The sequence below is a fragment of the Heteronotia binoei genome, chromosome 15 (assembly GCF_032191835.1).
Source record: "Heteronotia binoei isolate CCM8104 ecotype False Entrance Well chromosome 15, APGP_CSIRO_Hbin_v1, whole genome shotgun sequence".
NCBI lineage: Eukaryota > Metazoa > Chordata > Lepidosauria > Squamata > Gekkonidae > Heteronotia > Heteronotia binoei.
The window spans coordinates 53,363,059-53,385,502 of record NC_083237.1 but is presented as its reverse complement, the minus strand read 5'-3'; the positions used below and the strand labels follow the sequence as shown (position 1 = coordinate 53,385,502).

At 47.6% G+C, this 22,444-nt stretch overlaps 1 protein-coding gene across 2 annotated transcripts; it reads left to right on the top strand.

Moving 5' to 3' along the window:
- Window positions 1-1,351: 1,351 nt before the first annotated feature.
- COASY (Coenzyme A synthase) lies at window positions 1,352-19,858 on the top strand. 2 transcript variants are annotated; one of them, XM_060255337.1, is made up of 10 exons: window positions 1,352-1,509; window positions 3,950-4,617; window positions 6,401-6,615; window positions 8,651-8,782; window positions 10,918-11,107; window positions 13,403-13,467; window positions 14,249-14,333; window positions 16,920-17,017; window positions 17,229-17,375; window positions 19,215-19,858. In XM_060255337.1, exons 2-10 carry the CDS (start codon window positions 3,951-3,953, stop codon window positions 19,260-19,262), a joined length of 1,647 nt encoding a protein of 548 aa, XP_060111320.1. In that variant the 5' UTR covers window positions 1,352-1,509; window position 3,950; the 3' UTR covers window positions 19,263-19,858. The 2 variants fall into 2 exon arrangements, with proteins under 2 accessions (XP_060111320.1, XP_060111319.1); XM_060255336.1 differs by lacking the exon at window positions 1,352-1,509 and having other exon boundaries at window positions 3,912-4,617.
- The last annotated feature ends 2,586 nt before the right edge of the window (window positions 19,859-22,444 follow it).

The following is a 22,444-nucleotide window of genomic DNA, read 5'->3' as shown; positions in this document are numbered from 1 at the left end:
TTGAAGTTAGGAAAAAGTTTGGGTCCAATGGCACCATTAAGACTAACAAGTTTAATTCTGGGTATAAACCTTCATGTGCATGCACACTTAGAAGTACAAGTAAGAGTTGCATTAGAATAGCAGTCCGTAAAACAGATTATCTATAAACTACCTGCTGCTCAGGTTTCCAAAACATTCTCCTCTTCCTTTGATGTGACTCTGAAAAGCAAAGGATTTTTGTCCCAAAGAACATTTCCAACAGTCACACCCATACTCTTTCCCGGCAAGCAATTGATTAGAAGGATTTATGTCCTTAATTATTATTTTTGTTATGTTTTTCAAAATTCTTCCTTTCCATTGTTACTTGCACACAGAATCGTTTCCAAACTAATTTTAAAATGTATTCTGTCCAGACATGGAAAAGTTCAGCCTAATTGACACTGCATCACCTTCCCACAACCCCCTCCCCTTATTTCCCACTTGTATTTCTAACCACACCCCTCCATTTAGCTCTTCCCCTTTGCAAGGCTGTGCCTCTGCCTTAGAACAAAGTTGGAGTCCAGTAGCACCTTTAAGACCAACAAAGTTTTATTGAGAATGTAGCTTTCGTCACTTCATCAGACAATCATCAGAAAAGAGATATTTGTTCACCAAAGGGTGATTAACACATGGAATTCACTGCCACAGGAGGTGGGGGCAGCTACAAGCATAGCTTCAAGAGGGGATTGGTATAAGCATATGGAGCAGAAGTCCATCAGTGGCTATTAGCCACAGCTTATCGTTGGAACTCTCTGTCTGGAGCAGTGATGCTCTGTACTCTTGGTGCTGGGGGGGACAGTGGGAGGGCTTCTAGTGTCCTGGCCCCACTGGTGGACCTCCTGATGGCACCAGGTTTTTTTGGCCATTGTGTGACATAGAGTGTTGGACTGGATGGGCCACTGGCCTGATCCAACATGGCTTCTCTTATGTTCCATGAAATATTTTCCCACGCAACTTATATACTATGCTAGTATTCTTTCAGTTTGTCGATATCACTAGCTTGCCATTGGATTCTAACTTTGTACTATTTTGAATGTTTCACCACTACCCACAAGCTATATGTAGCACTGCTAAATGTACTCTTCCTTTCATTATCTGACGAAGTGTGCTTTTAGCACACGACACCTTACATTTGCAATAAAACCGTGTTGGTCTTAAAGCTGCGACTTGACTCCTGCTTTGTTCTGTTGCTTCAGACCAACCCGGCTGCCCACCCGGATCCACTTCCCCTTTAGAATGCCGCTTGACGCGTTCAGTTAAGCCCTTCCCCTTTTCGGTTGGCCACGCCCCTATCGCCTTGTCTCTTCCACATATTTTGACGTTTCAGATGTGATGAAACGCCGTCCATTTCACCCCAGAGGCATCCCAGTCGTTTTAATTTAAAAAAAAAATTGAAATTAAATATTTTTTGCTGTCGGACAAGACGCACTTCCGGTTGGGGGAGGAAGCCCTTCCGGGTCAGGTGCCGCCTCAGCTGGGTTTGCCCAGCAGGTAAGAGACTCTCTGCCCCGTTTTCTCACTAGCCTAGCAAGCGGGTGGATGGGGCGGGGGGGCTTCAATATTATTTGCATAGAAGAATCGTTCGTTAATTTGCAGGCTGCTCATTCATTACTTCTGACGTTCAGTCCCTAGCAAAGGCTATTCAGACACACGCTCTTTTCCTAATGCGGAGGAGAGGGTTCTGAGAAGACTAAGGTGATAGGAACAGCAAAGGGAGGCAATGGGGCCATATGGAGTGGACAGTGTTCCCTCTAAGCTGCAGAGTTTTGTGTACAAAATTTCTACTTTGTGAGCTACTGGCATTCAAGTTGTGAGCTGCTGCATAAATTAGTCTGCTCTGGGGTCATCCTTCCTGAGCTAAGACAAAAATGTGTGAGCTGGAGGCTAAAAATCTGTGAGTTAGCTCATGCTAACTCAGGCTAGAGGGAATGCTGGGAGTGGAAGGCAGAAAATGGCAGGACAGCAAATGGAGGCTGGAAGATCAGAATGGAGGTTTTGAGAGACAAGAAAGGCTGGCCAGGAGCAGGAAAATTGCAGTGTATTTTGGCAACAGTGTTGTTGCTAGTCTACAGTCAGACTCAAAGCATGTTTGAAAAATTAGTATTATTTAGTACATTTTCCTTCAGGGAGCTCTGGGAGGTGTACATTGTCTCCCCCCCTTCTCCATGTTGTTACTATAACAATCCTGTGAGGTAGGTTAACTTTCAGGTGGCTGGGAGGAAGGTGGTGAAGAAGCAGAGAGAAGGGGAAAGGGGGGTGTTGGATAAACCACCTTCTCATTGTCCCCAAATCCCCTATTCCCATATTTTTTACTTAGTACATTTTTAGCCCACTTTGTGTCCTAGGAAATCAGGGTGACTTAAACTATCCCCTCCTTACTCCATTTTATCTTCACAACAGCCCTGTAAGGTAGGTTAGACTGACAGTCCAAGATCATCCAGTAAGCTTCCCTGGCACAGAGGCCCAAGGGTGCCCAATAAGTTTCAGGCATCCCATATCCTAGGCTGGCACTGCTGACCACAGCACCATGTAAATCTGCAAACTGGTGGCTAAAGCATGGTCATCTAGACAAGATACAAAGGCTAAAGACAGAATAGAGGAGGGCAAAGGGGGAAAGCAAGACTTACAGGATTGGGAAGGGAAAGAAGCAAGAGGCATTGAGATAGGAGTACATGATCCATTTAATGTGCACTTTGCACTATTAAAGGCCTGGCAATTAAGCATGCAGTATTTTGGGGCTTGGGGTTGGTGCTGTTTGCATAAAGGGAACAGAAATTTATACGTTTCCCTGCCGCTGGTGGCTTGTTTTTGAATCCTCCATTTAAAAAACTTAATCCTCTGATAGAGGAGTTTAAGAATCCCAACAGCTGAAAGCCCAACCATAGAGGAAAAATACTTTGTGAAAAATGGTAATGAGTTGGCGCAGTTTCGATTGCGTGTATGATTTGACGAGTCCTCTGAAAGCAGCAAATCTGAACAACATGTGTGACACAAAATAAACTAGAAATGCAAAATGTGTTTAGGTTTATTTTTGCCTCAGTATGAAGCCTTCCATGCTTGAGCCATTGAGGTTATAAGCCATAGAGACAAGGTTTCTGAGAGATGGTATAATGCAGTGGTTTGAATATCGCATTAAGAAAGGAAGACTCAGGTCTGAATTTTCCTGTGCGCCATGGAAGCTTACTGGATGATCTCAGGCTGCATACTTTGTCAGTCTAACCTACCTTGCAGGGTTGTTGTGAAGATAAAATGGCGCAAGGAGGGGACAGTTTAAGTCACCCTGAGTTCCTAGGACAAAGAGTGAGCTAAAAGTGTACTAAGTAAAAAATATGAGAACAGGGAATTTGGGAACACTGAGAAGGAGGTTTATCCAACACCCCCCTTTCCCCTTCTCTCTGCTTCTTCACCACCTTCCTCCCAGCCACCTGGGAGTTAAAATATGAAGAGAAGGAAAGGAAGAATTGCTGGCTGTTACTCATTGGCGTATGCTGAATTGCCTATTAACTAAAGTTGCTAAGGTTTAAAAAACAGAAGAAAAGGTTGGACTTTGGTCAAGGAGAGATGATTGCATGCACAGGCTTAAAATATGTACTTCAGCCAGTCATCATATCTCACTTTTCCACCATGGCTCTTGAAGCATGTCATTGCCTTCGCTACAACCCTGTGGGGTAATGTTGGCGGAGTGACTGACTTGACCAAGGCTGGTGTGCTTCCCAATGGAATGGGGATACAAACATGGGATTTCTACCTCCACTCTGGAGTATTATTGCTAGAGTTTAGGTTCTGCTTCACTGCATAGAGTTGGGAAGCTGCAGAGCTTTGGTAAGACTGGGGCAAGGTCGCTGTCACCCTGTATGTCATCTCCCAGTTAACTTTGCTTCTCTCCCTTTTTTTTCCACCACTCTTTGCCTCTGCTCTTCTTGCCCGACAGCATGTCAGTCTTCCGCTCGGGCCTGTTGGTTCTGACATCTCCGCTGTCTGCACTTTCCTTGCGTCTGGTGCCCATCCTGGCCTCCGCGGCTCGGCTGGTACAAGACACTCTCTATGTCCACCTGCAGCCGGGGCTCAGCTTGACGGGCTCCACGCAACCCCGCTCCACGTATGTTCCAGCTACCTCGGAGGTATACAGTCTTATCAGCAAGCTGTACACTGATGCGGATGTCCACGCCGACCTCGACGTCCGGGTGCTGCTCACCAACATCCTCAACCAGGGCGCCACCCCACCAGCGCTTGGGTCGGTGCAGAATCTCTCCCAGCCGCCCGAAGTGGTGCTCACTGACTTTGAGACTGGAGACGGGGGCCAGTCCAACCCAGTCAAGCAGCGCCTGGAGCGCTATGCCACCAGCTGTTACAGTTGCCGGCCCAATCTTATCTCCGTTTTGTTATATCCGGAGTATGAGCTGGAGGCCGTCGACGGGGAGCTCTCGCAGCCGCCTGAGACCGGTGCGTCCGAAGAACCCCTTCAGAGCTACAGCGACATCGTCGTGGGGGGCACTTTTGACAGAATCCACAATGGCCACAAGATCCTTCTGAGCGTGTGCTGCATGCTGGCGGAAAAACGGCTCCTGATGGGCATCTCGGACAAAGATCTCCTGGAAAGTGGGTCTCTTTGAACCAAGGATGGGCCTTCTCCAGGGTCCCCCAAAACTGGTTCAGAGAAACCAGGAACATTTGGGGGGGAGCGCTTAAAAATATTTCCTGTTCTTTGGATAGCAGGGGTGGCCAAACTTGCTTAACATAAGAGCCACATAGAATGAATGTCAGATGTTTGAGAGCCGAGGGAGGGAGGGAGGCGGAAAGAAAACAACTTTAACTTTAAATGCATTCTCCAAGCCGCCAGCCAGCTTGGCTTGGAGAAGTTATTTAAAGAGAGAAATGCCTCTCCAAGCCAGCTGGGGGTGCGGTGGGGGCTTCAAGAGCCACACAATATCTGTGAAAGAGCCACATGTGGCTCCCAAGCCTCAGTTTGGCCACCCCTGGGATAGAGATACCTAATTCTGTGAGTGTAATTAGGGCTTGGAAAATCCCCAGATGAGCCCTGACCTGATAGCCCAGGCAAGCCCGATCTCATTAGATCTCAGAAGCTAAGCAGGGTCGACTCTGGCAAGTACTTGGATGGGAGACCTCCTGGGAATACCAGCAGTTGGGAGACAGCAGTCACCTCTCTGAATGTCCTGCAGGCTCCCAATAGAGGTCGCTCACCAGAAGTCACCATGACTTCCAGGTGGACACACACTCACACACACACAAAATACTGAAAAAGAAAATCCTCAGGTGAGAGAGGCCAAGTCCTCTAAGGCCCGGAAATGCATGTTGACATTTAGCACTTTTAAACGTTTCCCAGCCCTGATGGAGCAAATTGTTTCCAGTTAGGTATGTTTTCAGAGCATGAAAAATATTCAGATCTCCAAAATGTGAGCACTAAATTATTCAAAACCAGTTCATATTGTTCTGGAGAAATATTTCTGGATTTCTAAATATTAGCCTTAGATTTCCATCTTCCCTGAGAGTTTTTTTAACCTATGGGTCAAATAATTCTGAGACCACTCTCGGTGTCTCTTAAGCCAGAACTTCAGTTTTTCTGTGTTTTGTCAGGGTGTTTTGCCAGGATATGAACTGGGCAGTGAAGTGGTTGAGTCCAATAGTCCCTCTAAGCTATGGAGCAAAAATTCTACTTTGTGAGCTACTGGCATTAAAGTTGTGAGCTCCAGCATCAATTAGATTGCTTTGATGTCTAGGAGTTTGAAATATCCATTCAGCCCTGTTGAAGGCTGATGCTGGCTCCTGGGACTATGGTTTTTCTTCCTTCAAACCTGACCCTGGCTGTTATTTTTTGAAGTTTCTGAAAAAGTCTTGTGTAGTAAGATCCACTGGAGCTACTACTGATAAGAAAAAAGCAGGCCAGTTTGCATAATGCATCTCAAGAACTTCATCACACTTCCATGGAATGCAGGCAGTATCGTGTCTATCCATGCATTCAATCCAGTGGGTTTTGCTACATGACTTCATTTGGGCCCAAAACAGAAGAGAATGGTTCTTGAGGAAGAATTTTGGAAATGGATGGTGAACTAGCCCACGGTTGGATCATTTTGCTATATTACAAGAGACTATGTGAGAATCTCCATAGAGAAGCTTATTACAGATTTTTTTGTATTCACAGTTTATATTACAATAGAAGCATATTTTGTTACACAGATGAATTGTTCACGTTTGAAAGTATTTTCTTCATAGTAGGTTTTTGGTCCACACGATGCTTAGTATTTTTTTGCATGTTTCCTTTATTTTGCCCCTTCTCTTTTGTTTAACTCTTGCTGCTGGGGCATAGGATAGCCTGGAGTTAGCTTATTAACATTTCCTCTTTGCTCCACCCCCCCCCCCACAGTTAAGACTCTGAAGGAGTTGATCCTGCCCTATGAGCAGCGTGTCAGTCAGCTGAGCGCATTCCTGGTGGACATCAAGCCCTCGCTGCAGTACGAAATGGTCCCCCTGACCGACCGCTTCGGCCCGTCCATCACTGACCCTCACCTCAAATGCATCGTGGTCAGCGAGGAGACTCTCAAGGGGGGTCTGGCCGTCAACAGGAAAAGAGTGGAAAAAGTAAGTCGTGCCGCGTGCCTTGTACTTGGCAAGAGATGCCCCTTCCCTTTGTAGCCTGTTCATGGAGGAATTTGGTTATGGTATAAACCAGGGCCGGATCTAGGGGAGAGCAGAGGGGGCGCTTGCCCCGGGTGCTGCTGGAGGGGAGGGGGGCAAATTGAGTATGGAGTCCATTCGATTCTGTGGGCCCATAAGATAGAATGGGCCCATAAGAGGACGTCATTTTTTAAATTTTGCACCTCTCCTCAAAAAACATGTAGATCTGGTCCTGGTATAAACAAGAGCTCTCCTGCCAAAGACAGGCAGAGACCCTCCATACATTTATTGAACTCCTTGTAAAAGCCAGACTTATTGGGAGGCTGCCATGGCATCCTCTGGCAGTGAGTTCTGTAGGCTAATTCTGTCCCTTGCTCTTACTGCACAGTCAGTAACACTGTGCTCTGGCACTGCTGGCTCAGACAGATTTATGTAGTTCAGCATCCTATCCCTTGATAGCAGCCTGGGCTTTTTTTTTTTGTAGCGGGAACTCCTTTGCATATTAGGCCACACACTCCTGATGTAGCTGGTCCTCCAAGAGCTTACAGTAGGTCCTGTACTAAGAGCCCTGTAACCTCTTGGAGGATTGGCTGCGTCAGGGAAGTGTAGCCTAATATGCAAAAGAGCTCCTGCTACAAAAAAAGCCCCGAGCAGCTATCAAGACGCCTTAGAGTTAGGGTTTGCCAGGTTCCCACTGGCCACCAGTGAAGGGATAGGGTTGCCAGATCCATGTTGCGAAACCCCTGGAGATTTGGGGATGGAGCCTGGGGAGGACAGGGACCTCAGTGGGATACAATCACATAGAGTCTGCTCTCCGAAGCATCCATTTTCTCCATGAAAACTGATCTCTGTAATCTGAAGATGAGCTATAATTCTGGGGGACCCCCAGGTCTCAGTTGTAGGCTGGCATCCCTACTTGAATATTTGTTTGAAAGCACTGCCAGATCCAATTGTGTGTGTGTGTCTTTTATATATCTTTCCCCTTCAGCATAGAGCTTGAACCCAACTCAGGCTGTTTGGAGCAGAAGCATCATTTTGCAGTTACGCACACTTTCCTTGTGCAGTGTGCTGCAATCTGAATTGCAAATTGGAATGCCAGGGTGTGGGGGAATGGGCCATTTGGGTTGAAGTAGATGATATTTTGGTCTCCTCCAATTCATTAGCGATACATCCTACAGGGGGCAGTATGGCAGTACTCAGTTCTTACTTTTTATTTACTATACATCTGTCAGCTTGGATTTTTTTACTCTCCCTGAGCATGGAGGTTGTGTTTCTGACTGTCAGTAAGAGTAGCTGACCACCAAAAAGCTTTCCTTCCCTGTGTATCTTTTAGCCTGTTAGTCCCATCCTGGAGCAGTGATTTCCACAGAACTAAGTTTGCGCTGGGAAAAACGAAGTCTTTTCTTGTTCCTTACGAAGAAGTCCCTGAAGGTGCGCTCGCACATTCCATTCATGTGGATTGTTTTTGTCGGTAGCAGGGCTTCTTAGAACATCATCTGAAATATGTTTGGCTCCCACCCCGTTGTGCAGATTTCACGCTCGACAATCGGGGCAGATAAAAGAGGGATTCACTCTTTTCTGTGCCAGCTTATAGATGAATTGCAGATCTGTGTTTGTTTTGGGGAATAATGGAACTAGAAGGTTCTCAGACCATTAATGTCCAATATTAATTCTGGAGAAGTAAATGCATGAAACTGCCTTGTTTTGAATCAGACCACAAAGTCAGTATTGTCGACTCAGACAGGCAGCAGCTCTCCAGAGTCTCAAGCGGAGGCTGTTCCTGTCACCTACTGCCTGGACCTTTTTAACTGGAGATGGCATGGATTGAACCTGAGACCTGCATGCTGAGCAGATGCTTTACCACTCAGCCATGGCTCCTCCCATGTAATTTTAGATGCAGAGGGCAAGCCTTGAGGTAGCTGTGGGTGGAGGACAGAAGAAGAACCCATCCCCAGCCTTTTCATTTCTTCCTTCCTTATTGCCTCATTCTCTGGTACAGGGGCTGGCTGAATTGGCTATCCACGAGATCTCATTGGCCAGAGATGCCCGGCACAGCAAAAACGAGGAAGAGAAGATCAGTTCCTCTAGCCTGCGGTACAGACTGCTTGGAACACTGCTGCTCCCCCCAAGGGTGAGAAAAAGCTTGTCCCCTGAGCCAGTTCGGTGTAGTGATTAAGTGGGCGGATTCTTATCTGGGAGAACAGGGTTTGATTCCCCATTCCTTCACTTGCACCTGCTGGAATGGACTTGGGTCAGCCGTAGCTATCGCAGAGCTGTCCTTGAAAGGGCAGCTTCTGGGAGAGTTCTCTTAGCCCGACCCACCTCACAGGGTGTCTGTTGTGGGGGGAGAAGATAAAAGGAGATCGTAAGCCGCTCTGAGACTCCGATTCAGAGAGAAGGGCGGGGTATAAATCTATGGTCTTCTTCTTGTGACAGTGAGTTCCGTAGGGTTGGTTAATGTGTGGTTTTTTGGAGGGGGATCTTTTGGAGGAAGCTTAGTTCCAATAATAAGAGCGTGGATGAAAGTGATACATCACATGACAGAGGAAATGCCAGCTATCATGCCTTTTCTGGCTACCTGTTTCGTGCACAGCCTGCCATCCAGGTCAGTCAGAATTCTCTTCGTGACATCCCACCAGATTGCCGCTGCTTCTCTCTCATGTTTCTCCCTGCATCTTCCCACTTTTCTGCGCTACCTAAATGAGGTTAGGAGAACTGGAGGAAAAGAGGGAGCTTTATCAGGCAAGAGGAGTGAAATTATTTGTGAGCAGCCGATATGGAGAATCATGAGAGCTAAGCTCTCCAAATGAAGAAAATCCCTTGAGGGGAGAGAAGATTGAGCTGGAAATGTGTCTTTGGGCTCTTCTGCATTCTGATTTTCCTCGCTTGTGTGTCCCTGTTTAGGGGAGGGGTTTTTTCCTGCATGTATTTAGCTCCCCCTAGAAGTCAATTTGATATTACATCATATGTCCTGCATGGTATGCCAGATATAGGACAATATAAGATTGAATCAACCACTAGGGAGAGCAAAATGCACCAGAAAAGAATCATTGAGTTGGAAGGGGGACCTCCAGGGTTATCCAGTCCAGCCCCTGCACAAACCAGGAAATTCACAACTACCTCCCCCCCACACCCCCAGTGGCCTCTGGCCAAGGAGAGCCAGTTTGGTGTAGTGGTTAAGTGTGCGGACTCTTATCTGGGAGAACTGGGTTTGATTCCCCACTCCTCCACTTGCAGCTGCTGGAATGGCCTCGGGTCAGCCATAGCTCTGGCAGAGGTTGTTCTTAAAAGGGCAGCTGCTGTGAGAGCCCTCTCCAGCCCCACCCACCTCACAGGGTGTCTGTTGTGGGGGAGGAAGGGAAAGGAGATTGTGAGCCGCTCTGAGACTCTTCGGAGTGGAGGGCGGGATATAAATCCAATATCATCATCATCATCATCATCTTCTCCTTCTCCTTCTCCTTCTCCTTCTCCTTCTCCTTCTCCTTCTCCTCCTCCTCCTCCTCCTCCTCTGCTCCATGCCCAGAAAAAGCCCAAAGTAATAGGGATACACAAATAAGGAAAACAAAGTTCATGCAGTGGCCTTTATTTTATTTATTTTGTCATTTCTATCCTGACCTATCCCAAGAGCGTACTCAGGGCGGACCACAGTAAGTTTAAACAGGTAACAACGAACAGTAGACAACAACAAATTTAAGTAGTTAAAACAATTAAACAATGAAAATGACTCCATTTCAGGTGGAAGACAAACTAATACAAATAGAGTTGGAACTGATGATACTTCAGTAGGCCCGAGAAGATGGAATACTGCAGCAAGGGAGGCCAGACTCGATGTACTATGGGCATCCGCTGTCTCACTTTTAAAAAAAAAATAAAAAAATTAAGTCTCACTTGAAAGCCTGGTGGAACAGCTCCATTTTACAGGCCCTGTGAAAAGATAGTAGGTTGGGTAGGAAGCATGTTCCACCAGGCTGGAGCAAGGGCAGAAAAAGCCCTAGCTCTGGTCGAGGCAAGACAGACGTCCTTAGGGCCGGGGACAAACAGCGGATGGCGATTAGCTGAATGTAAGGTCCTTTGAGGCAAATAGAGGGAATGTTACATCTGCACCATGGGATACTCAGGTGGAAAAAATGTCTCTTGGGTTGCTGCTGTGGTGTCTGAAGGTCAGGCATCTCAGAATTTTGAGGGAGAATTGGGGAGAGATACACCATATATGTGTGTCTGTCTTTAGGAGAGTTCCAACGTAACACCGTCTCTCTTTCCCCCCAGAAAGATTCATCTCTCCCTTCCTCCCCCTACATCATCGGCCTGACAGGGATATCTGGCAGCGGCAAAAGCACCGTCGCTCAACATCTGGCTAATCTTGGCGCTTTCCATTTGGATGTGGATGCTTTGGGCCACGACATCTACGCCCCGGGAGGACCTGTGTACAACCAGGTGGTGGAAGCATTTGGAGAAGGTATTTTTCCCCAGTGGGGGAAGGAGGCTTCAGTGTCTTTGCAGGAAGAAGCTGGACAGGGGAGATGTCTTGAATTCTGAAAAAAATACAGAGATCTTAATGCTTCATTTAGGCTTCCCTGGCTCAGCATTTCCAGAGACCTGCAGCCCCAAATCTGGCTGCTTCAGTGTTTGGCTTTCTGTCTGTCTGCGTGGTGCAGTAGTTAAGAGTGGTGGACTCTAATCTGGAGAACCGGGTTGGATTCTCCATTCGTCCACATGAAGCTTGCTGGGTGACCTTGGGCCAGTCACGGTTCTCTTGGAAGACTTGGCCCCACCTGCCTCACAAGCCATGTTCCCTCTAAGCTGCAGAGTCTTGTGAGCAAAAATTCTACTTTGTGAGCTACTGGCATGAAAGCTGTGAGCTACTGCATAAATCAGTGTGTTCAGGGGGCCATCCTTCCTGAGCTACGACAAAAATGTGTGAGCTGGAGGCTAAAAATCTGTGAGCTAACTCACGTTTACTCAGCTTAGAGGGAACATTGCTCACAAGATGCCTGTTGTTGGGAGAGAGTGAGAAAGAGATTGTAAGGCACTTTGAGACTCATTAAGGTAGAGAAAAATGGGGTATAAATGTGCAAATAGAGCCAGCATGGTGTAGTGGCTAAGAGTGGCGGACTCTAATCTAGAGAACCAGCTTGGATTCCCTACTCCTCCTCCACATGAAGCCTGGTAGGGGACACCGAGCCAGTCACAGTTCTCTCAGAACTCTCTCAGCCCCCCCGTGCCTCACAGGGTTTCTGTTCTGGAGAGGGGAAGGGAAGGAGACTGTAAGCCACTTTGAGACTCCTTAAGGTAGAGAAAAATGGGATATAAAAACCTGCTCTTCTTCTTCTTTTGTTTGCTCTTGCTTTTGTTTGCCTTGACCCACCGTAAGTTTGTTTTCAAACTTCGTTTTCTACTCCCCGTTCTTTTAAACAAAGCACACATTGCCTTCTCTTGCTCATCTGAGCACTTAGAGAGATTATGAACACACAGGATTTGTTGACTGACTTCATTTACACCTCACCTTTCTCTTCCAAACGGACCAGAAAGAGAAGGCTTCTCTTCTCCTCCATTTTATCCTGGCAACAACCCTGTGAGGTAGGTTGGGCTGAGCACATGCGGCTGCTCCGAGGCCACTCAGCAAATTGCTGTGGCAGGATGGGGATTTGAACCCAGGTCTCCCAAATCCTAGTCTGATCCTCTAACCACCACCCCGTGCTGGCTGTCATTTGGGAATGATGGGCAGTGGGAGACACTTGCAGGTAAGCATCAGCTTAAAGATTGCAGCCTCTGTGTGTGTTGCATAGAACACAAAAATAATACTTATTTCTACTCGGGCTGCTTTGCATTACAATTTTTCAAGCTGGACGAGTTGTTTTGAGATAGCATGTCACCCCAGTATTCATGTGCTAAAGAGATTCAGTGAAAGTGCACCCATTTTGCAAACCGCCTATTTTCTCATGTACAAAAGGGAGGACGCGGGGGTATGACCACCCTTCTGCAAGACCATGGTACCATGTGAATCTTTTTTTAAATTATTATTATTTTGTGTGGGTGTGGATGTGTCCACACCTGGAAGTCATGGTGACCTCTGGTCACTGACTACCACTGGAGGCATGGAGGATATTCAGAGATGTGGCTGAATAAAGCCTGCCCCAGCCTCCGGCTCTGGTATTCTAAGGAGGTCTTCCATCCAAGTAGAAAAAGGAAGATATTGGATTTATATCCCACCCTCCACTCCGAATCTCAGAGCGGCTCACAATCTCATTTATCTTCCTCCCCCACAACAGACACCCTGTGAGGTGGGTGGGGCTGAGAGGGCTCTCACAGCAGCTGCCCTTTCAAGGACAACCTCTGCCAGAGCTATGGCTGACCCAAGGCCATCCCAGCAGGTGCAAGTGGAGAAGTGGGGAATCAAATCTGGTTCTCCCAGATAAGAGTCCGCACACTTAACCACTACAGCAAGCTTGCCAGAGTTGACTCTACTTAGCTTCCCATATATGACAAGATCGGGCTGCCCAGGTCAGGGTGGCACCATGTGAATCTTGAAGAAAGAATCACCTTGGCGCAGCTCTCCCTCTTAAAAAAAAGTGAAGGTGGAGACACCCACCCACCCTGCCCTCAGTGGCCAAGAACTTGAAATGGGTTTGGGGAGCCTCATTAGTAGGCTGAGGGGGTGCTGCCCCCTCCCCCCACGCATGGAGGTTTTCTTCTGTGGGGAGTTTTGGTGCATTTGGATGCTCAGCCACATTCCCTTTGCTTGTCTTTGCAGATATCGTGAAGGAAGATGGAACAATTAACCGAGCAGTCTTGGGGGCCAAAGTGTTTGGAGATCGGGTAAAGTCAGCCTGGGTTTTTCGGGGTCAATATTTAACTTTGGCCCTTGCGGCCCTCCCTCCCTCTTCTTTTGGCCGTCCGCTTGTTTTGTTCACCTTTGAGCTGCTGACGTCCGCCTGCCTCTCTTGTTCCACACAAAAGCAAACGCAGCCCTTTTGCCTCCTTTTCTCAGGGTGTTTGCCCCTGTTTTTGTGGGTGAAAGGTATGGTGGGGGAATGGTGCATGCTGGGACAGACTCTCACCTTACTGTACTGTGTGAATCATAAACAAGGAGCTATATAAGTTGCAGCCTTGCATGCTGGGAGATCCCTCTTTTGCAAAAGAACCCCTTGGGATGCTCTTTCTCCTTGCAACATGGTGCAGCCCAGAGACCGCATATCTAAAAGCCTGGTACTCTTTGCATCAGTGCATACTTGAATTCAGCTTCCCTGCCCCTTTGGGCCTATGGGGAGGGACAGTGGCTCAGTGGTAGAGCATCTGCTTGGTAAGCAGAAGGTCCCAGGTTCAATCCCCGGCATCTCCAACTAAAAAGGGTCCAGGGAAATAGGCGTGAAAAACCTTAGCTTGAGACCCTGGAGAGCCGCTGCCAGTCTGAGTAGACAATGCTGACTTTGATGGACACAGGGTCTGATTCTGTATAAGGCAGCTTCATATGTTCATATGTCTTCTCTCCACCCCATTCCTTTCGCTGACCATCTGAGTTGCGTCTCCTTGAGATTCCCCCTTCAGACTTTCCTTCCCGCCTTGACACAACCCAGCCTCTTGTGTTCTCTTCCACCAGGAGCAGCTGAAGAGGCTGACCGACATAATGTGGCCGGTGATGGCCCAGGCGGCCAAAGAGAAGATCGAGGAGGCAGCTGCACAAGGTGAGGAGGAGGATCTCGGAAGCCCAGGGGCCAGTGAAGGAAAGGCACTGGTTAAGGGCAGCTTTCTGGGGCTGAATCGGGGAACTACAAACGCTGCTCCAAAGGCATCTGTTGACTGTAGAGCTTCCCCTTACCGTGGAGGCTAAACCATGGCAATATGTGCTAGGTGCTGTGCAGCCAAGATAAAATCTATATCAAAATATAATCCCTGACCTGGATAGCCCAGGCAAGCCCGATTTTGGAAGTTAAGCAAGGACGACCCTGGCAAGTGCTTGGATGGGAGACCTCCGAGGAATACCAGGGCTGGGATGCAGGGGCTAGCATAAGAACATAAGAGAAGCCATGTTGGATCAGGCCAATGGCCCATCCAGTCCAACACTCTGTGTCACACAGTGGCAAAAATTTTTATATATACACACACACTGTGGCTAATAGCCACTGATGGACCCCTGCTCCATATTTTTATCTAAACCCCTCTTGAAGGTGGCTATGCTTGTGGCCGCCGCCACCTCCTGTGGCAGTGAATTCCACATGTTAATCACCCTATGGGTGAAGAAGTACTTCCTTTTATCCATTTTAACCTGTCTGCTCAGCAATTTCATTGAATGCCCACGAGTTCTTGTATTCTGAGAAAGGGAGAAAAGTACTTCTTTCTCTACTTTCTCCATCCCATGCATTATCTTGTAAACCTCTATCATGTCACCCCGCAGTCGACGTTTCTCCAAGCTAAAGAGTCCCAAGCGTTTCAACCTTTCTTCATAGGGAAAGTGTTCCAGCCCTTTAATCATTCTAGTTGCCCTTTTCTGGACTTTCTCCAATGCTATAATATCCTTTTTGAGGTGCGGCGACCAGAACTGCACACAGTACTCCAAATGAGACCGCACCATTGATTTATACAGGGGCATTATGATACTGGCTGATTTGTTTTCAATTCCCTTCCTAATAATTCCCAGCATGGCGTTGGCCTTTTTTATTGCAAACGCACACTGTCAGTTCTCTGAACGTCCTCCATGCTCTAGTAGGTTTCACCATAAGTTGCCATGACTTCCAGGAATGCACTTGCGTGCGCGCGCGCACACACACAAAATACAAAACAAAACCCCCATAATCTTCAATTTGTTATAGAATTGCCACCCTCCAGGCGGCAACTAAACAAGGGAAACACAGCCAAGGTTGAGGAAAAAATGTAGGAGTCTGTGAAAAACTACTATGCAAACAGTAATTACAGCTAGTATAACACAGCTTAATATAAGAATTACACACTCTCCGCGATATTATATCAGTGCTTAATCACACTGCAATATATTTAGTATTTATATTAGCAGCGTTTAAAGGGAAAGTACCGCAGTCAACTTTTTAACAGCAATACTTCTGAAGGAAAGATGCAAAGTTTGTCAGATTTAAACAGCAATTACTTCTGTGTGCAACATGCAAAGTTTGCAGCATTCTCGACCAACGAAGGCAACAGTCCTTGAATTAAGCGTAGGCTTGGAAGAATGAATCAAGACTGTCTGTTGATTATCCATGTGTAGGATTCAATAACGTGGTAACATGCTTCCTAGGTTTTCTTCGCGTGTTTCGATAAGTCTCCTTCTTTGACCACGTGATTATGTCTCTGGAACCAAGGCTCCTAGCATTATAAGGAAATCAATTCCAACATTTACACAGGCAAAGTAATTATCCTAGGCACCTGGAGATCTCATATGAACATATGAAGCTGCCTTATACTGAATCAGACCCTCGGTCCATCAAAGTCAGTATTGTCTACTCAGACTGGCAGCGGCTCTCCAGGGTCTCAAGCGGAGGTTTTTCACACCTATTTGCCTGGACCCTTTTTAGTTGGAGATGCTGGGGATTGAACCTGGGACCTTCTGCTTCCCAAGCAGATGCTCTACCACTGAGCCACCGTCCCTCCTGCTATCACAGTTGATCTCCAGATGACAAAGATCAATCCCCCTGGAGAAAATGGCTGCTATGGAGGGGGGGGGGTGGACTCTATGGCATTATGCCCTGCGGAGGTTCCTCCCCTCCCCTCCCCAAAGCCCACCCTCCCCAGATGACCAAAGACATAGCCACAGCACCGGGGAAGGGAGGAGTTCAAATAAATCAGCAAAGCCCGAAAAGCTGATGACGTGCAGTTGCTGCCTAGATGACACACGTGCTCACACCCATAGCATCTGATGTCATAGCATTTCCTGCTATGGAAATGTCATCTGATGTCATAGCTATGCTATGGAAATGTCATATGATGTCATCTGGATATGGCATCTGATGTCATAGCATTTCCTGGCCCCTTTCCACATGATTGGCTGCTGCTGGTATGGAGCAAATATGAATATTGTGACATTACAGTACGAAGTGAACTCTTGTTAGTTTTTTTGAGGGTGAGGTAGAGAGACGCCTGGCAGCTTTCCAAAGCATACCACATAGTTTGGCCAGGAGAGAAGAAGCACACGGCAGAGTAGCACACGGCAGAGTGAAGAGTCCTGCATTTTCTCTTTTAGATTGGGGGCGGGGGAGGGAGTTGCTTTCCCTACCTGCCTCGACCCTTTTCCCCCCCTCAAGCTGCTGACCTCTGTTACACAGGAGCGACCGTGTGTGTGTTGGATGCAGCCATGTTGCTGGAGTCCGACTGGGCGGACATGGTGCATGAAATCTGGAGCATCATCGTCCCCGAGGAGGAGGTAAGTGCTGGCCTCTCTTGCTTTCTCTGTGCTTGAAACCGAGACTCCTGCTTTGCAAGAGAGAAACGTCTGGAGTTTTTCCACGGAAACATTTCCACCTCCCCCAAGAAATCACTTTCATGTACGAAAGTGTGAGGGTTGGATTAGTCCCAGTAAAAATTGGGGCTGTCTCTCTCTCTCTCTTTCTCTCTCTCTCTCGCCCCTCTTCCAGGCCATCAGACGCATCCTCATCCGAGACGGCATAAGCGAGGAGGCCGCCCGGAAGCGCCTGGAGAATCAAATGCCCAGCAGCCAGCGCGTGAAACACTCTCATGTGGTTCTTTGCACAATGTGGGAACCGGAGGATACATATGAGCAGGTAGGGGCGGGGTGGGTTTTTTTGGGCAGGAATGCACAGGAGCGGAGCTCCACCTGGGCAGGCCAGGGCTCCGGCTGGCACACTGGGAAAGGGGTAGGGAGGCATCTTTAAAGGCCTCCCTGATGGCTTCTGCCATCCCTGGCGTGCTCGCTGTGGCAGGCACACTGGGAAAGGTGCAGGGAGGCATCTTTAAAGGCCTCCCTGATGGCTTCTGCCTTCCCCAGCGTGCTCGCTGTGGCAGGCACACTGGGAAAGGCACGAGGGAGCTCCTGCTGGGTTTTTTCTACCAAAAAAGCCCTGGGTGGGAGGCCTCTGCTTTGGGGGAGAGTGTTTATCCAGCCACCATGTCTCCAGAGGGTGGTCATCTCCTTCATTTCTGCACTTCTCAGGCTGTACGTACGTATTTATTTCTGTAAATTTATACTCTGCCCTTTCCCATAGTGCGCTTAGGGCAGATTCCAACGTAGTGAAAACAATTAAAACCAGCAATAAAACAATCAAGGAGTTAAAACAATTAAGCTATTAGATCAGAGTTAATTTAAGGCGGCGTGGATGGTGTGAACACATAAATTAAGAACGCAATTGTCTCAGGCAACTTGGATGCCCAAAAGATGTCAACTGTATCGGCCTGATTTTTAGCAATCAAGATGGCATTCAGTGCTAGAGAAGTACTTTTCTCCCTTTCTCACAATACAAGAACTCGTGGGCATTCAATGAAATTGCTGAGCAGCCAGGTTAAAACGGATAAAAGGAAGTACTTCTTCACCCAAAGGGTGATTAACATGTGGAATTCACTGCCACAGGAGGTGGTGGCAGCCACAAGCATGGCCACCTTCAAGAGGGGTTTAGATAAAAATATGGAGCAGAGGTCCATCAGTGGCTATTAGCTGCAGTGTGTGTGTATGTATAAATTTTTTTGCCACTGTGTGACACAGAGTGTTGGACTGGATGGGCCATTGGCCTGATCCAACATGGCTTCTCTTATGTTCTTCTGTGACACAGAATGTTGGACTGGATGGGCCATTGGCCTGATCCAACATGGCTTCTCTTTTGTTCTTCTGTGACACAGAATGTTGGACTGGATGGGCCATTGGCCTGATCCAACATGGCTTCTCTTATGTTCTTATGTGACACAGAGTGTTGGACTGGATGGGCCATTGGCCTGATCCAACATGGCTTCTCTTATGTTCTTCTATGGCACAGAGTGTTGGACTGGATGGGCCATTGGCCTGATCCAACATGGCTTCTCTTATGTTCTTATGCTAGGAGGCCAGTTGGATGGTATAATAAAATAAGGACGCCCGCTTGCCTCAACCATAGGCCTGGCAGAACAGCTCTGTCTTACAGGCCCTCCGGAATAGTGACAAATCCAGTAGGGCCGGAACCTTAATAGGGAGCTGATTCTACCAGGTCAGGGCTAGGGCCAAGAAAGCCTTGGCCCTGGTCAAGGTAAGCCCAGACGTCCTTTGGGCCAGGGATGATCAAAAGATGTTGGCTGGCCAATCGTAATGACCGAGTCCAGGGCTCATACGGGGAGAGAAGGTCCCTCAGGTACGTCGGTCCCAGGCCGCATAAGGCTTTGAATGTCAGTACTAAAACCTTGAAGCGGATCCAGTACTCGATTGGTAGCCAGCGCAGACTGTGCAGCATCGGCCGACCGCTTGCCTGTAAAGGCAATTCAGTATCACCCTCAAATTATCTCTTTCTACCACCTCCGAGAGTTAGCAATGTGCTTAGCATATCCTTGCTTAGAAATATCCTTTTCCTTTTTCAAAAATTGCATGGCTGATTCCTCCCTCCGGTTCCCTCACTGAATAAGCACCCATCTGTTCTTTGCAGACAGAAAAGGCTTGGGCCCTCCTCCAGAAACGCCTCAAAGAGGAGTAGATCTCGAACCCTGAGCTGCGGGGAATCGCTTCTGCACCCTGCTCTCTCTGCACTGCCAGACTGGAAAAGCATGCACCGGACGGGTCTCGCCCTGACGCAGGGACCACAGATGAGGGTGCAGATGCGGGAAAGGGAGTCCAGACTGCCCGATGGCTGTGGGTGGGAGAGGATAGAGCTGCGTTCCCTGTGTTTTTTCTCCTATTGCAAATAACAAGGGGAAGAATTGAGCAAAAAAACAGGAAACTGGACCGCCTGTTGAGCAGGCAAAAAACATTGTTAAACGTCGGAGCCAAGCTTGGGTCGCATAAGTTGGTTGGTGAGCAATATTTTAGTGACTGATTAAAGACGAGGGTGCCCCAAAATTGTGAGGGTGGAAAGAACCATTGTTAAATGCTGGGGCCGAGCTTGGGTTGCATGAGGTTTTCTGGGGAGCAATGTTTTAGCGACTGATTACAGACAAAGGTGCCTGAAGATTGTGAGGGTGGCTGTATTTCAGGGGTGGCTGGCACTGCCTCCGTCTGCCCCCCTGCTCTCTGCTCTCTACATGCTGTGTGCCCTGCGAGTAAGGTTTACATAAACACGAAACCTCTTGACCAGTCTGTCTCTTTGTGGTGAATCCTGTTTAGTGCATAATCCTCTCCTTTGCAATATTCAGGGGGCTGACAGGATGAGAGAGAACCAACCAACAAAATGCAAATCCAAGTCATTAGGACTAACCCAGTGATCTTCACCAGGCCAAATGTGACAAATTTTTAAAAGAGAGGGGAAAGTAGGTTTTTCAGGACATCATGAATTTGACCCAAAGGGCTAAACCAGACATCACACACTTGCTACAGCTGTGCATTTCACACACACACGTACACTCCCAACATTCAGAACATACGAACGTATGAAGCTGCCTTATACTGAATCAGACCCCTGGTCCATCAAAGTCAGTATTGTCTTCTCAGACTGGCAGCGGCTCTCCAGGGTCTCAAGCGGAGGTTTTTCACACCTATTTGCCTGGACCCTTTTTTGGAGATGCCAGGGATTGAACCTGGGACCTTCTGCTTCCCAAGCAGATGCTCTACCACTGAGCCACCGTCCCTCCCCCACTCATACTCTTAGCATCCCACTTGCTGATGTCATAGCATGTCGCATTCCCTTTCCACAGGATATGATGGAACTTGTGGTAGGCAAAGAAAATTCAGGTTTGTAGGTCCTGGCCACAAAAGCAAGAAGCAGTAAAAGAGTTAAAGAGTTCAATTGCATCCCTGCAGTTCTCCCCCAATGTATGAGAAAGATTCTGAAACCTCTTTCTTAATTTTAATTTGTTTACAAAAGCAGGCAACCAAGCTGTAGTCTACCAATTAGGATTTTTTATTGTTGGATTCGGGGATTTTAGAAATCTCTTATTGTACTTTTCTTCTCACTCAAAGGGCTCAGGCCAAAATCTAACCTCCTTTCAGGTAACACAACAAAATTTGAGTCTGGTGGTACCTTTAAGACCAACAAAGTTTAATTCTGGGTGTAAGCTTTTATGTGTATGCACACTTCTTATTTGTTTATTTATTTGGTTCACTTCTATTCCGCCCTTTCCCAGACGGGCTCAGGGCGGATCACATACAGAGAAAAACCAGTCACATATAATAAAACCAATTAAAACAACAGCATTACGTCAGCATTAAATAGCAGAGGCGGGCGGCACATAGTGCAAATTTAGGTGTAATCATTCAGTGGCCTGGATATAAAGGTTCAGATTTTAGATCACTGTGGGGGAGGGCAGCCGATGGTATAGGCAACAGAGTGGAGGATGCCCGCCTGCTTGAACTAAACGCCTGGCGGAACAGCTCCATCTTACAGGCCCTGCAGAAGGGTAACAAATCCGGCAGGGCCCGTACCTCCACCGGGAGCTGATTCCACCAGGTTGGGGCCAGAGCCGAAAAGGCCCTGGCCCTAATCAAGGCAAGGCGGACGTCCTTGGGGCCAGGGATAACCTGGAGGTGTTGGTTGGCCGATCGCAACGCCCTTCGGGGCTCATATGGGGAGAGGTATTCTTCAAATACCAAACAAAGTTTGAGATAGATTCAGGTGGGCAGCCCTGTTGGTGTGCTTGCACATGAAAGCTTATACCCAGAGTTAAACTTGGTTGGTGATAAAGGTGCCCCAGTCTCAAACTTTGTTCTGTTGCTTCGGACCAAAATGGCTACCCATGCGAATCCCTCTTACAGGCAGTCAGCGCAAGCTAAGTATTTAGCAACAGTTAAGGTGGTTTCCCGATTTTCATCTACAAGGGAAAACTGGACTTTCTGAGACAATAAGTTAACATAACCTGTGAAGAGGGGATTTTAGAAGCAAAGCTGTCTGGTCCATTCTGAATACTTCCACTATATCTGAGACGAAGGGTTTTGTTTGTTTGTTTTAATCGCTCCAATCAAACGTGAAATTAAAATTGAAAAAATTGGATAACATGATTTGCATTGTCCAAATCAGTGGAACATTTAGAGGGTAGTGACGTTTTGTTCCTGCTCCGGGGCAGGTTGCCTGAATGAGTAAGAAGTTGTTATCAGCTGCGTTGGTTCCAAAGAAACATCCAGAAGCCCCAAAGCACGATCCACACAGTCCCGAGTACTAGGACCAGTCAAACGATACGTAACCGTGCGCACACTTCTAAGTTCTCCAGAACTGTCCTTCAGGCTGATGTTCTCCCCCCTCCCCACACCCCCCAAAAAGGAACATGCTTCAGAACATGAAGGAGACCCGTGCGTGAGGGGCTGTTAGTGGCTCAGTTCAGTCCCCGGCACCTCCTCTTACATGGACCAGGCGTTAGTTGATGAGAAACACTTTTGCCTGAGACCTTGGAGAGCCGTTGCCAGTGAGTAGGCAACACTGACCTTGATGGACCAAGGGTCTGATTCATTATAAGGCAGCTTCACATGTTCATGTGAGCTGCCACTAGGGTTTGGTTTTTTTAGCAGGAACGCACAGGCCTTTTCCTATAAAGTCCTACGCAAAACAATGGTGATGTCAGAGGGTGTGGCCTAATATGCAAATGAGTTCCTGCTGGGCTTTTTCTACCAAAAAAAAATTCCCTGGCCACCACTAAGCAAATGCAAAGACTGTCTGCATCTCAGAGTTCTGCAGACAGTAACCAATGGGACTTCAACGTCTTTTCACCCCAAGGAGCTCTGGGAAGTGTAGTC